This window comes from Triturus cristatus, chromosome 7 (genome assembly GCF_964204655.1).
Source record: "Triturus cristatus chromosome 7, aTriCri1.1, whole genome shotgun sequence".
Lineage (NCBI taxonomy): Eukaryota > Metazoa > Chordata > Amphibia > Caudata > Salamandridae > Triturus > Triturus cristatus.
This window is the reverse complement of record NC_140590.1, coordinates 222,826,815-222,843,674: the sequence shown is the minus strand read 5'-3', so window position 1 is coordinate 222,843,674 and position 16,860 is coordinate 222,826,815. Positions and strand designations below refer to the sequence as shown.

Here is a 16,860-nt window from a genome sequence, read left to right as displayed (position 1 = left end):
TATCTATCTATCTATCTATCTATCTATCTATCTATCTATCTATCTATCTGTCTATCTATCTATCTATCTATCTATCTATCTATCTATCTATCTATCTGTCTGTCTATCTATCTATCTATCTATCTATCTATCTCTATATAGATATGGATACATTATACAGATTATTAAAAGTGATGTATAAAAATGTATAATGAACCAAAAGTAATATTATTATGTTGAATAAATATGAATTATACATTCGTGTTTAAATATAAAAAAGGTTAAAAAAAAATTATGTTTTAGTTATAGACAATTCTTAAATATTGAATACAATTCAGTTATATTTTTAAATAGCTTACATAACTTAATTATTTTAATATTAGTTCCTATGGGGTTTTATTTTAAGTCACTACCGCCATTTAGAAACTATTACACCATTTCAAGAACTCTGCAATAATCACTACTGTTTTAATATAGTTAATCACATTATTGCAGATATAACACAGCAGGCTAAGTTTAACCACAAGAAAGAACCTGGTACAGTTGACAATAATTCAAATTGAGCCCAAGGATGCCCCACAGGAGAATCGCTTGAAGAAGTGGATCTGCAAACAGAGTCAGACTTTAGGATCCTCGTTTCACTGATTTCATCTGGTTCACCGTTACACCCCATTCCCCATGTGATATGGAAAGAGAGGTCGGGCAAACTCCTCCCAATGCTATGAATGATATGCAACCAATCTCTTGCCACCAGGATGGGTCCAAGGGACTGGAAGAAGGATCTGGTTTCCCTTCTATTAACAAAACCCCTGGCAGATATTGGAGAGCCCAGTAATCATCGTCCTATATAGGCTCCACTTTCCAATTAAAATACTGGAGAAATACCTCAGTAAGATTTTGGCAGGTTTTCTTGAAGAAATGTTTTTCCTTGAACCAGAACAGATGGGTTTTAGGCCAGCCCATGGAACAGAGTCTGTGCTAATTATAGCATCCAATGAACTGAGGATGCAAAATGACGGTGGTCATATGACAGTCCTGGTCCTACTGGACCTATCGTCTTCATTTGACACCATCAAACATGAGGTTCTGCTAACACGTCTAAAAAAGATCGGAATAAGAGGTGTGCTTCTCAAATGGTTCACATCCTACCTCTCAGATAGATGACAAGTGGTAACCCTCCCACCATATGTATCAGATTACAAGGAGATTAAGCATGGAATTCCGCAATGCTCTGCATTGATCCCTATTTTGTTTAATATATATTAAAGGCCTCTGCTGACCCTGATTAAATCCTTTGGGATATCGGTTGTAAATTATGCAGATGTTACCCAACTGATAATCTCACTAGAGTAGTTGGACGCAAATCAGATAAATAGCTTCCACTCATGTTTGAAAGAGATGGCACAATGGCTTGACCAGAACATGTTGAAATTCAACGGAGATAAGATGCAATTTCTCTGCTGTACTGCTGAAACTATACGGGAACAACTTCCAATCAACTTTTGGCCTTGGCCAATGAAATCGGCTCCAAAACTGGCACACTTAGTACAAAACCTGGGTGTCCATTTTGAAGAACACCGCTCAATGGAAGCACAGACAAACAAAACAGGAGCTGTATTCTATGATCTAGTAAGAAGCTTAAAGAAAATTGTCACTATGCTTCCACAACCTTTTAGAAGACTTGTGGTAGAGGCCTTCATAATGAGCTGACTAGACTATTGCAATGCCCTACTTTTAAGATGTCCAGAATATTTGCTCCATCGGCTTCAAAGGATCCAAGTGATGGATGCCAAGTTAGCACTAAACAAAAGGGAGAAGGGATTCCGCAAACAAAGTGCTGCCGGAACTTCACTGGCTCCCGGTAAAGGAGTTGTGCTCATTCAAGGCCCTATGTATACTTCATAGGGCATCACATGATGCAGGAACCAGGGTTTTTTAGCAAAAAGTAACACTATACAGACCAGCCGTAAGGCTGAGGTCATCTGATGCACACTTGATATCTGTGCCCCCTTTTAAAAAGACATGACAGGGAGGTAGAGCTTTCCAGGTATAATCTGCTCAAATATGGAACAACTGGCCACTTTATCTAATCCAAACCTACTAAGTTTCAGGCGTGGCTTTTCCCCCAAAATGAAGGACAACTGATAATCAAACAAGTTTTTAGTTTCACTCCTTCTGACAGACTTCCTTTAGTACTGATAGTACTGCAGTGCCAGGATTCCCGCTGGGTGATAGTGTGCTTTAAAAATGACATGATAATAATAATTATTGTATTTGGGAGGGTGTTACAGTACCACTGGTTTACCATGTGGGTGTTGGATTTACTCCAATTCTGAGCTGGAGAACATTTATGAATTCTTTAGGTCCACTCATGACTGTAATAACTAAATATATATTTTTTTATTTTTAATATCTTCACACTTTCTTATCATTACACAAATTAATTTACGTTTCAAAAATAGAGATTGAAACACTCCTACTTAAAACCATACCAGATTTCCTAACTAAAAATGCACAATACATTGTGATGAAAGTGCATTTGTCATTACTATGTAAATGGCAGGAAAAAGTGCATTCTCTTAAATTCATCATTCTAAAATAGAATTGACCCATTTTTTCAATCAATTTCCAAATTCAAAACAAAAGTGCCCTCAGTTCTGCCTCCCCAAAAGTGCTTTCCCTATAATGCATAAAACCTCGCCAGACTTAAAAAAAAACCTTTTTACTCCTTCCCACCCTCTTAGCATATAAATATTCTTTGTTATAAACTTTAAGCAGCTTATTCAACTATGGGCCTTTTCAGCAGTGGCCCATGCAGGTAAGAGCAGTGGGGCCGGGTTGGGGGGGATTTGACAGACGACCACGAGGGAAAATTAATAATTTCTTTAATTTTTCCTCATGGTCATCTGTCGAATCCCCCCCCAACTGGCCCACCGCTCTTTCCTGCACAAGCAGCTGCGGGGCCTTATTATGATGGCAGTCGTTCAGACCACCGACCGCCATTGTATCGGACAGAAGACTGTCCGACAACGAGTCTGCAGTCCTGTCCGTCCAATTTTGATGAGACCACCAGCATGACGGTCAGAAAGTGCATTTTATCACTGGGGCACATTTGGTCCTGGAAAAGCGCAGCAGCACAAGCTGCAGTGGTAAAAAGCACTTTGTGCACATCCATGCACCGTGTTCCAGGCACCAACTGGTGCTGGACACTTGGTACATGGATTTGTGGGGGCACTACATGTGCCCCCAGTGCACTTAGCAGTGGCCCATGGGGGTCCTGCTTGCAGCCCCCTAAGATTGTTTCCAACTGCCTTTTCATGGTGATTGGACCGCCATGAAAAGGCAGTCGGAAAGGGACATCCTAATCCCTACAGCGGTGTATGCGCAGGCACCACCTCAATTGTAGTGATAGGATTCCGACCACCACTCTGATGGGATCTTGGATCCTGTCAGAGCCGGCAGTCTTCACCCCAACCTCTCAGCTCCGACTGCTGGTATTTTAATCTTGTGGTCGGACTGATGGCCTCGATTTCATGCAGACTGCAATGAACAGCCTGTCGGTGGTGGTCAACCCACTATCATAATGATGCCCCATATTTGAAATTCAGAGGGGTCCATATATTTCCAGTGATTAGTTATCACTGACCGAGTTATTAAGATTAATATATACAACCAAACCCGCATGTTCCTAGTCTTTAAACCCAGATGCCTAGAGCTTCTCAAAAGTATAGCTTTAACATGAGGTGCAAATGAAGCAAGCTCCTAAAACCTTCTGAACATATGTTAAAACGTCTTCCAGACAGCTCTAGCTCATGTATGTAACCACTAGGTCACATCTAGGTCAGCGGTTCAGAATATCTACATTCTACTTATGTAATTTCTTAGAGGTGTAATAGACTGTCCACGAAGAGTACATCTGCATCCGTTTAACGTTAGCTCTCCTCAACATCTGGTTATTAAAGACTGAAATGTCAGCCACATTCACTCCAACCTTCTTCCTCCACTTTTCTTGAACAATATACAACATAATATCAGCTTCTTTGTGACAGATATGAAGCCATTTTACTCATTGCCTAATTGTTTTTTTAGTATCTTGTGATTGCATATTACTATCGCTCTTTCCCTTGATTCCTTTATCTAAAGTGGGAGGAGTTGCTTAAGTGCACATTGTATTTGAAGATATTCCAGGATATTAAAGACCTTGGCTGAAGGAGTTCTCATCTGTCTTCTTTTCCGAGGAAAGTAATTCATTAGTATTAGTATTGAACCAATCTCTTACTCCTCCCAAATTATCTTTTTTTCACTCTAGCTCTAAGGGGCTTATGGATTGAAGTGGAAACGATGCATAGACCTATGGGATGGCAAGATATTTCTATAGCTCTTTTTCATCTGCTTAAATAATGGCATTGCTTTGTATCTAACCAGCTTGGGTTTCTCTCATAGGGTTTGAAAAAGTTTTGATATGGTGGAACCTCTTTCAACATCTTCTCCATGTAAAAATTATGTACCACTGACACCTTAGATATATTTTAGATTCTAGTGTGCTTAACCCAAAAAGCTTTCCAATCTGGAAGTGTCATCCTTCCTTCTTCACAGCAAAGATTTAACTTTGATAGGCTTATCTGTGGATTTGCCTTATTCCATATGGCTGTAATAATTATGGAAGGCCAGTTTTTAAAGAGCAATGTGCTTACTCATTTGTGGGTCGGTTCATGTCCCTACCTAAACTTTGATTAACCCCTCTTCACGCCACACCTAATCCCCCCTTTCAGTAGAGGTGCCCATTTTCTAGCCATTCCCCTCTGTCTCTCCCATATTTAATACAAAAATGTATGCATAGTTTGCAAAGAACTCAGCAGTTGCGGCAGAGATTTCTGCACAGAGAAGATTGGAGAGGCAGTGGTGTAGACCTCCACCAATAGGTTTACTAATAGCATTTTGTACTACTATTGTAGTACTACTAAACATACTACAAAATGCAGTTAGTGAATAGGCCCCAACGTGTATTTTCCCCATACAGACAAAACAGCACTGACCATCTCAAAAAGATGTGGGAGAAATATGGTGCATTAACGTAGCTTGCTGCAAATGAGCATTTCAAGAGCAGTGTGTATACCTTGCCCTATATTTACATGTACACTTATTATGAACAAAAAAATCATACAACAGCAAATTGATGGATGATGATGATTTGAGAATGTTCACGGCTCTAACCAATCAAGACCAGCTTTAAGATAATACACAATTGAGGCATATTTACGGGTACAGCTGAGCGGCATTTATAGGGGAAATACCACTCTGCCACAGTATGAGTGGTCCAGGGTTTATGGCTCGAAACGATTAGGGGTGAAAATACTAGACCTAACTTTACATGGTGCAAATCTGGACTGAGTATAAATGTGGATGGAAATGAGCATAGACTGCAGTCACAGACACAACCCAGGGAAGCGGACAACAGCACCCAGCTAGATCACAGCCTCCTTTTGCCCCAAATAATGTCTGCACCCACTTAGCTATCATCCTCGGTCTCTCCCTCAAATTTACCACCTGCTGAGATTGGTTGTAAATTTAAGTAGAATAGTTTAGAGAATCTTGAAAAACATGTACATTTTTCCCTGGATTTCCTGGATTTACATAACTATTCCCCATACCAGGAACTGTAGCCCAAAAATAGCCAGATTTAAGTATAGGGAGTTCAGGCCAAAATTTGAGATTATGTGCTTCCAGTATCCCAAAAACGAAATTAGCAAACTCGCAATAAGGGGTGGGCTTTCGGCTGCAGCTGTGGCAAGGGTATTTGGGGGAATCCAGGGCCCAAAGTTGACACTTATCTTTTTAAAAATTGTGAAGGCTGAGATGCCACCTCCAATGCTTAGGGCACTCACACAAGAAGATGCCTCTGTTTTCCACTGATGCAAATGCAGCAGTAAAGATTCTGTGGCAACACAACCGTATATGCAATGGGAATTGTTTGCCTTTATTTCAGTACATGAACAGTAAGGATATTTATTAAGCTGTGGATGTTTAAAATATGTGCCCGGATCTGTGATAGCTAGAAACAAATCACATTTTGTATTGCAAGTTAAATGGTACAACTGGCTGAGTAGAAGAGAGAGCAAAGAGCAAGAGGTTTCAGGCTCCTTTACCCTCATGACTAGCACTGGATTGAATACAGAAGGGATTTAGACCTGGATTACTAGTTAATACAATGCAGTTGCCAGCCTCCAAGCATGACTTGCAGCCACACTGTACTACTTGACCCTGCATCCATAAATGCACTTTCATATACTTATGTTTTTTTATTTCCTGTTTAACTATTTCACAACTGAAACACAGATTTATGCTGAACTATGCGGTAATAACAACTAGATAATTAAATTATTGTTACAAAACACTTGATTATATGCAAAGAGTTTGTTCAAGTGATCAACAGAGAAGATAGGAAGGATAATTCATGACTTAGATGAAGGCACCTTCTGTATCGCACATTAAAAATAGGCTGTTTCCTATCTAATTAACATTAAACGTGGATTATGTTGAATTTAGATTAATATGGTTTATGGATTTAGACAGTATTATAGTAATATAGTTAATACTTTTGCTCCTTATGGTTTAAAACTAATTATATTGCTCAGTATTTGAAGGACTCTGCTTATATGCCTGCTATTTAGCTATAAACATAGACCCTTTAGACTCATACTCTATCCTTCAGCCTTATCCCCATGTATTTTATATAGTAAATATTGTGGAGTGACCCACTCACTCACACCTCTTACATTCCTATTTTACCAATTATATTTACTGCACAGATGTATAGTTGCACATTATTTCAATTTATCACATATCTAAATATCTTGAGTACCTCCAAAAAACAGCACCAACAAGGCTCATCATTCTCCCGCTGCTACATGTACCATTCCGTTTACTTCTTCACCACACAAGGTGGACCTTTGACCCATAAGGACGGTTTTATTGATATTTGATGCCTTACTTTCTTTATCTTCCTAAGATAACAAACACTTTCCAAGCTGTTCTGGCCGGTGATACAAAGAGGTACTTCATTATCCTGAACTATGCCCATATATCGTGGACGACAGGGACCGCCAGCGGCGGAAGTCCCTTCACAGGATTGGGTGGCATCGCAGCCCAGGTAAGCCAAGTAGTAGATCATTTGTTTATTCACTCATAGCTGCCTGAAGCCTAACCACCAATTATCGATTTAAATGTATAATATTCAGATAGGTTCAGCACTTGTTGCCCTTTTGCCTGTTCATTTGGCCAAGCAAACTAATGTAACAGATGTATGTTACCATCTCGAGAAACAATTACATCTTTTTGACTACCTTAACAGCAACTACCTTATCTAGGTTTTCAATTTTTTTTAACATTACATCTACCAAATAACCCCAACCCTACAACTACCTTGACCTTTGTAAATTGGTTTGAAATGGTTATAACTAGTTTATATTTAACTATATTACAACCCTAACTATAACGCAGTTGTTAATATTAAATATGATGTTTTTTAATTGTTATCAATACCACTATCCCTAGATAAGTTTAAAGTAAATTAAATTAATCAGTAGATATTAACTTCAAAATAAACCTCAGCCTTCATTCACTTAATTAAAAACATATAAATATTCACCCTAATCAGGACCAACAATGCTAACTCTACTTCTTTCTCAAATACGTTTTCATTGATTTAAATAGAAAAAAAATAATCGAAACCTAATGCTAACTCTGATTCTAAAATAACACCCTATGAATAATTTTAAATTGAATTAAAAAAACTTTTCGGAATATATGATTTAAATTGAAATGTATAAAGTAGTAATTTTCCTCATTGTATGAATATTAACTCAAATTTCAAAGCTATTCCTAACTATTTAATTTAATGAAGGTGTTTATATATGCTAGGAGTTTTGGAAAGGACTTTTGGCAGGGTAGAAAAAGCTGAATTTGGGGTACAGAGTCGCCCATGATCACACAGAGTCTCAGAGGAGAAAGGAGATTCAAAGGGGAACCTCTGCACAAGGGCACGAGAAGGATAAGTCTCATTAGGAACAGGCCCTCAAGAGGCAATTTGATATTCAGACAAACACACACGCAGGATGGAAGTACAAGACATATGTATACATATAACAATATTAACAATAAAGGGAATGTGTTAAGCACTCAGGTAAGACTGAAGCTCATTAAGCTTCTCACCCACAATTGCTTTTACAGATACTGACTGCAAATTCCCACATATGGAATATATATGTAAAGCAAGGGTTTGCGCAGCTGATACATGTGGTGATGTTATAAAAGTAACTCAAAGACAATACTTAGAGTGGACAGGAAATACCACCTGGCTGGTATCAGCGGTGCCCTTAATAGACAAGGTGCTAACAAGGAGGAATGCTTAACATTAAAGAACGGAAAACAGGAGAGTAAATAACTAGACACACAAGGAACTGAAAGCTAAGCTAAGACAGCAGGAACGGGAAGGTTGAAAACTAGAGAATTTAAGGGGAAATAGGAGGCACTTGTAAAAAAGGAAATACAGACAAAAAGGATGTTCAAGGGTGAAGGTATAGTGCTGGACCAGAAATCAAGGTGAAGAGAATAGCAAAATCTCAGACACTCAGGAAAGAAGGGTCAGTCAAACAGGCTGCTACAAAGACCAAGTATAGACTGAAGGAACTAGGGCTTAAAAGGGCTCCCAATAGTCACAGGCATCAAGTGTGAGCAGGTTAGAACCTGCCAGACAAAAGTGTGCTGTATACCTCTAGCCATCCGCGGCCTGCAGGGGTGGAGACAAAGCAGTGAGCAGGGAATTTTAGGTGTTTGAATTTTTAACAGAAGCAGACTGGCCTCCACAAAACCTGCCATGGATAAGGAATGCATTGGAATTTCCAAATATTATCCAACAGCCCTTAACTCAGTATGTGGGTATAGTAGAAGGCCTGGAAGCTCATTTGAACACTGAAAGGACCCACAGTTAGGCCACCTGGTGATGGGCACAATAGCACAGGGATCGAATTGTGACAATATAGAGAATACCTACAATCAAATGCATCAGAACATTTCATATGTAACAGATAACACAGATTAGATATTTTGTCTCTCCATAGGGAGTAGAAATAGCAACAATATTTACAGATATGGCAGAACCTAGATTGAGAGATACAGAATTTAAAGGTGGGTATATATGGACTCATTGAAATGACAGCACATTGGTGATCTGCCTAAGGTAGTCTGGGAGTTGGTTTCAGTTTATCTGTGCTGTGCATGATAACGTTTGTTTCATTGTCTTTGTATTTTTGGTTTTTGGGATCTCCAGCAGAAGGCTTTGCCTCTGATGTTCCTCTAACCTACTGAGATTTGTATTTTGCATTAAAACAAATTCTTGCTTCAAAAGAAAGCCAATGTAGATCTCTCAGAATTGGGATAATATCATCTGATTATTTTGCATCTCTGAAGAATTGAGTTACTGAATAGAGAACGGTTTTGAGTGGAGCCAGGGTGGATATCGGACAACCTAAGGGTAGAGAACTGCCCCCTATCAATCTATGAGCGGACTAAGGACTGCACTGTTTTCCTGACATTGTGTGAGTGATGTAAGCTTTCAGTTTAATAGGGAGGAATAGTTGGAATGAAGTAGTTTGTGCATGTTTCTCAAGGTAGTTTTTTCAAGCGATTGTGTTCTGAACCTCATTCACTATTTGGATCGTTGTTGCCTCTGTACTACATTTAGATTAAAATTCTGATTGAATAAGTTATTGTTGTAGATGTATGATAGTTATTGCATAGATACTGCCTTTTGGATGATTTTTGCAAGACAGGTTAGTTTGGAGACTGGTTTCAAGGATAACAGACTTTAAGGATATGAAGGTTGGTTGTGTGAAATTGGACTGCATGGTGGTTTATCCAGTCAAGGATTTCTGCACTGACAAGTTCTATGGGGTAGACAAGCCAGTAAAGGTTGTTTCCCTTTTTGTGTGTCTGGAGTTTGATGAACTGAGAGAATTCATGTAATTTTCTGATTTTGTTGAATATAAGGATAAATATATTTGTATTAATATTTCAGGGGGGGAGGTGTTTGAAGATGTGGAGGGAAGGTAGGGTTAGGTCCCTAGGGGCAATTGATGGTGTGGAACCATAGGTTTTTTTTGTTTGTGTGGCCTGTCTTTGTGCAACAGGCTGTATCCAATAGGGATAAGAGTGTCAAATAAAAAAAGTTATTATTAGATAAATGATCCCAGGTGTGTGTGCCTGAGTAGATCTCACAGCCATTATAATGCTTTTTAGGGTATTGTTTAGGGTTGTGGTTTTATGATGTCCACGGGAGGTGTTCCTGTGAATTAAGTTTTTGAGGTTCTAGTTTTCCCAAGGGTTGATTGTAGAATGGGTGGGTTTATCATGCAGTCACAAACATGTTATTGCAGTTCCTAAGTATTTGGAATTTCACATTTAATAGTATATTGTATATATTTTACCAAAATATTTAATTTAATTAATTTACAATCCCCTACGCTAATATGTATATAATTTAAATAACAAATAATTTATCATAGACATTTACTTAATGAATGTAAATGAACTGCAATCAATAGCCTCCAATTTCAATCCTTATATCTTCTTAATTACATACACTGCACCACTGTTCAATGAAAAATATTTGCACTTTCCTAAAATAATTGAGTGTTATCCTCTGTAATTGCTGTATTTAATGAGGAACCTTTAGCTATAGAGAGGATACACTCACCGTACCACTCTGTTTATTGCAAAGATACCATGATTACCGACTTTTTCCAATAAATTGGTGGGAAATCTTTGGTTTTAGGTTATGTGCTTCAGTATGATGTGAATGGACTCACTGTTCTCACTTTCCTTGAAGTATTTATGTTAACATGATCTTGCCAATTTCCCTATCCCCTAATTTCAGTACTAAATAGTTACCCATGTTTTATTATTTTTCTGACTTTGCTACATATTAACTTAATCTCCAGCTCTCTGTGGCAGTCACAGATGCTGCAAAGAAAACTGAGGTTGTCTGAATGTATTGATAATCTCAGGCAGCAAAAGGGGGGGCTAGGTTATCTGTACACTCAGCGAATCATTGAGAATGTCTTCCAGATAACAAAATCAGAGCCACTTGACTCCATATGCCTTTAATGCACCCTTCTATACAACATCTTGTATGCCCAAACATTTATCATTGAGGGAGCTTTTTTTCTCTTTAAAACATCATCATGTTTTTTCAATTAGTGGTCGGCATTCTGTTGACACTTTGCAAAGTATCTAAACTTCCTAGATTACTACACTGGGAAAGCCAGTTACTGGACTAATTTATATTTTGTTATGTAGGACCAGAACAGAATATTATTAGTTCTCTTATACATCTTACTTAATTATCCTCAGAGACAGATTTGCTGCTAAAAGTATTACCAACTGCATTTATATAGTGTACATTGTCAGGAACTGCATCATATATTCTATGGATTGTGATTAATTCTGTAGTTGTCTTTCAATTAATCATTCAAGTTATTTGTTCTTTGAAGAACCCACCAAAGGAATTCTCATGTGTCTGCAGTATTGTCTTGAAATATGCCTTTAGTGAGGCTGAACAGATCTGGAAGAATAATATCAGAACCTTCAACTATGTATGTGCACAGCATAAATTACCAAACTTACAAAACTTTGGAATGATTTTCCACTGTTTATTAGGGGTTTCCATCTGGTTCTTTGAAATCTACCCACTTGACCTTTGGTGCTTTAAGTACAGAATGCCCAATTGTTTCCCCTTGGCTTTTCTGCTACTTTTTACTATTGCTCATACAATCCTTATCTTAATGTTAATTCTTCTTATAAGGAAATGTAAATCCTGTCAAAAATCTCTCACCTAGTGTTAATCGTGCTTCTTTGGAAGGTCTCTGCAATATATGACTTTTGATTTTGTTTCTCCTTTCCAGTATCATCAAATCATATGCCTCTTAATGCAATCTTTTTTTTTCTTTTACCTTTAAGCATCAGTCTAATCTCTCTATTACTTTCCCTTTACAATGTATTCCTTTATTCTACTGTTAACGGGCATCTCACATGTTTTTGAACTGGACCCTGAATCTCAGTCTATGTTGGTCTCCCTGATGGGGTAAAGGGTTTCAGGCATCCACTGCTGTGGAAAAATGTGTTAGTGCATACAGGGCATCATAACAAAAATGTCGCAATTTAGCACTAACTTTTATCGAATGCATTTGTATTCTGTGAACTGACCTATGTACTAACAGGTCAGTGCACAACATGCTGAATAGTAGTGGGTTGCAATTAGAACTATTGTATGAATATTAATGAGGTAGGTATTAATGAGGTTGATATCCACAACAATTTGCTGCCATTACAGGGATGGTGGCTTTCTGGGGTCAGCAAAACACCATGTCTGTGATTGCTTTTAAATAATACAATCTTTTTTTTCCTAATATAGACATTTTCTTTTTTTTTTAAATGAAAACTGGATGCCTTTAAAATCACATGAACAGTTTTACAAACGTGTTTGGTAAAAGAATAATGTTGTGCAACTCGATTTTTAGAAACAAAACAATAATGTTCCATGAGCAACTGGTATTTGGAAGGGACTCCCTTAATATGTACCTTCCAAATAAAAGTTAGTTATTGTTTCCTAAATCCATTTAATGATTTGGAAAATGATAGAGGGATGGAGACGGCGTGAGGTCGGGTAGGTGATCGGGCCTCTCATACTTACAAGAAACTGTCTTGAGGACACCCACAGCCTCATCTCATGGGGTACCTTTCCCTTACTATCTAGAAAACGATATCTCTTTTCAGTGGCACTAGATTAATGGCTACCGGCCATTTAGTGTTCTTTTTTTTTATTTTTTTTTAAAAATATTTATAAAGCGCACTGCAACCCTATGGGCATCCTGGCGCTGACGACAGAGTGAAGGGAAGGAGGACGAGAGTTTATGCTCTAGGGAAGAGCCAGGTCTTGAGCTGCCTACGGAATGATGTCACTTCTTGGACCTGTCTGAGCTCCAAAGGGAGACTGTTCCAGAGACGAGCTGCCGCAGCACTAAAGGCACGTCCCCCCAAGGTAGATCTCTTTGTCTTAGGAATTTTGGCCAGCCTGGCTGCCGAAGAGCGCAGGCTGCGCATGGGAGTGTACCAACCAAACAGATTTTGCAGCGGCCCGGGGCCAAGGCCATGAAGAGCTGTGAAAACTATGCACAGAGATTTAAACAGAATTCTCTGTTGTACCGGGAGCCAGTGGAGATCAGAAAGTGCCCTAGTGCTAGAAGAGATGCGAGGTCTCAGGAGGGCAAGTTTTGCAGCAGCTGACTGAATACGTTGGAGTCGTTGGATCAAATATCCTGGGGACTCGAGCATCAGGGAGTTACAATAATCCAGCCGGCTGAGAATTGTGCACCGAACCACTGTTCCTCTAACATGGGGAGGGAGCAGTGGTTTCCACCCACTGCACTCCTTCTGGTCCTAAAGAAGTGCTTGGGATCTCCTCCTGAGATCAATAAGTAGCACAAAACATGTTGACCATTAAACATGTACATTAGGGGGATGCTACATTCTTCCAGTTACTGAGGGCCATTATCTCCCTCTAAGAAGCACAACCTTCTGTTTTTTTACTGCTGGCTGAGGGACATTTTCTCTACTAAATTGTTTAACCACCCCTCCAGTCATCTTTTGGATTTCACATTAGGACATCACTGCCACTCATCCCCACGCACCCATACGACTTTATCTTGAAAAGAACTCCGATAAAGTGACCCTTCGGGGAACCCGTAGGGCATTGCAGTGCTAGCCCGACAAGGAGCATTGCCCAATGATGAAGCATGACATCCTTTGGGGTGTGTGAGGGCTCCAAGATCAGGTCACACTGTCCCCAGTAAACATAGTATTGGAAAGACCATAGTATGTCTCTCTTTATTACTTTTTCATAGGAACAGTGACTCCTATAAGATTTAATCGCAACGTTCAGGAGCACGAGTCACTGGACCTTTATTACTTTGTATCTTTACTTTAACTACATTGCCTTCCCCATACCTGTATCTTTTATTTCGCCCATCTTTATCATTGAAATTACCTTTATTTTGTCTCATTTATTTCATCTACCTTTCACTTTATCCCCAATCCCTTAACTTTACCATGATGCTAACCATTTGCCAGTTCATTATTCAAATGCAATATATATATCTTTGAAGTACTAGAAACCTAAACCCTGGATCTATCTGAAATTAGTCCATTTAATACAATTTGTGTTGTGAAATTAAAAGTTTATGGGCTCGATTTAAATTTCGTGGGATAGGTTAGGCATATCCATCAAGTTTGTGACGGAGTACCCACCAAGCTCTTAATCAGGGCCTCTGTTTATTATTTGAGACACCATCCTTAACCCAACCATAAATGTAATTATTTTGTATTATAATCCCTAATATTACTTTATAATAATTTTACTTATATTGAAAATATTGAAAATATAAAATTAATGTATTATGAAAATTAAGTAACAAAAGTGAATCAAAGGCGGCGCTCCCCGCCATGGGTGGCAGGATGGAAGAACGGGGTGTATGTGGATATGAAGCGAGAGGTTGCCCACATAAACACATCAAGATATGGAACGGATGGGCTGACTATAGAAGTATAGATCTGGGCCCAGCACTTCAAGTCAGCTACTCACCTGATGACAATCATCTGAACATTCCAAGAAGGGGGGAAGGCCGAAAAGGAGTGGGATGATCGGTCTATTATTTCGACTCTCTTTGGTAGCGGCAATGAGGGAGGGGGCAGGAGAGGGCTATAATGGGCAGGTATTTTTTAATGTGTCTGTTTTCTTTCTACTTTTCTGTCAATTTAATGTTCAATGTAAGCCACGTGGGCCAAGTTGCATTCTCACCACAAATAAAACGTGTTTAAAAAAACAATGAAGTAATGAAAATCTTACCCTATCTATAATTATTTTGTTTCTCATTTACTTATATTCAGTTATATTAATACTAACACTAACCGCAAATGTTATGTAATTAAAATGACTATGTCACATAAGTAAAATGGTAACCCTATCTGTCAACTACATTTTTCCCTAAAACTAAATTAAAAATAATTTTAAATTATTATTTTAAAATATTTACGACAATGCTTGTGTTCCTTACGCTCTGAGTGAAGTAATACATTAAATAAGTAAACACACACACACACACACCGACACATACACACACAGTTATATCATTGACAGAACATTTGAACAAAGTAATCTGGTAAATTAAAGGTTGCTGCATGTGGTGGGTGAGACTGAAATCAATAGTGAAAAACCTTTTTGATTGTATTTGAGCACTTTGGGGCAGATTTACAAGCCCCTTGTGCCAACTTTACACTGCTGTTGCGTCACTTCTGTGACGCAGCGACGTCGTAAACAGTGGCCCACAATGCAAAATATTTACACGTGACGCATCTAGGGACATGCGTCACGTTTTAAAGCCCTACGCTATATTATACCTGCATCAGGGAAAATGTATGCATGGTGGGCGTTCCGTCGCAAGTGAGCCTCATAAAAGAGACTCAGTGAAATCTACAAGATTTCACTGAGTGACTTTTACGACGCCACTGCGTCAAAACCTTGCACCTGCTTGAAGCAGGCATAAGGAGTGACGCAGCATGGTCGGAAAAAGCATTCCTGACCATTGCTGGAGTTGCGTCGTGCATATGACACGACTCCAGCAATGCGTTGCCTTTCCATAAAAAGATGCGTCACGCATCTGTCTGTCCTTGTGCCATGGTGCACCACATTGTAATTGCGGCGCAACCAAGGTGGCGCAAGGCTATTTTTCAGTCACGCAAATGAACTGGCGTATCTCTGCAAATATGCAGAGATGGGCCAGTTCTTGTAAATCGGCCCCTACCTCTCCAGCCTCTTGACTGCAGAGAACGCTGAAAGCTTTATAAATGATAGCTGCTTCACCAGTGGAGAAAACTCTATTGTAGAGGAGGTAAATGCTGAAGATGTCTCACTTTTCACTAAATAAATTAAAAAGTTGGTGCCAATAAGACAATTTTCAAAATATGATAGTATTAGGCCAAACCTAAGGAACCCAGGAAATTCATTTTTACCACTGAAACGAGAATCCGTCGGAATTTCCATAACTGAGTAAGACGGGAATTCCATATGTTATGGTGGAATTTTCTCTCTCTCTCTTTCTCTATCTCTTTGTTTCACCACTTTGTTTTTTCTCACACTTCCCACTTATCTTGTAAATTCTCTACTCCTTTCACTTTTTATATTCTTAATCCCTCTTCTCCATTGCTCCAGTTTTTGTTCCTCCTGCTTTTCTTTTCCAATCTATTTTACTTCCTTTTCTTAACATGTATTTCTTTCTGTGTCTATATAGCAGGTATTTCTGTCTTTAATGTTTCTCGTGAATTCATGATTCTTCATTGGTATTCATGTATGTTGCTATCCTTCTTAGTGGAAATCTTCTCTTCCTTGAGTTCGTGTCACTTATTCATGGAGTTCCTCTTCCTGTAGGCTGGATTCAATACTGGAGACTTGGAGCACTACTTCAACATCCCAGGGTCTAGGACGTCAGACATTGTTAACATTGCATCCACGTCCAATGTCGGTACTCCAGGCCGCTGGGTCTTCCGGGTGGATAGATTTACAGTGCCTGGTGGCTGTGTGGCTGGTGGTAAGCAACCAATAAGACTGCTAGAAGTGAAAGTTGTGCTTCATTGCATTGAAAATGTGTTACTGAAGTAATCTCAGTGAGGAACAGTGATCCCTACTAAGGCAGCTTTGTGACCCATTTCGACATTGGTCCTTCAGTCTAGTAGGTGGTTAAAAGGACCATTTATTGTTTTAATTCTTGACAT

The 16,860-nt window shown here is 38.9% G+C and overlaps 1 protein-coding gene across 1 annotated transcript in view; it reads left to right on the top strand.

The window, feature by feature from the left end:
- LOC146809267 (alpha-tectorin-like) overlaps nucleotides 1–16,860 on the top strand; it is a 59,251-nt gene that overhangs the window by 40,693 nt on the left and 1,698 nt on the right. The window contains exons 9-10 of the mRNA XM_085616085.1: nucleotides 6,989–7,129; nucleotides 16,517–16,676. Of these exons, the coding sequence (XP_085472211.1) occupies nucleotides 6,989–7,129; nucleotides 16,517–16,676 (301 nt within the window). The remainder of the gene's footprint in view (nucleotides 1–6,988; nucleotides 7,130–16,516; nucleotides 16,677–16,860) is intronic.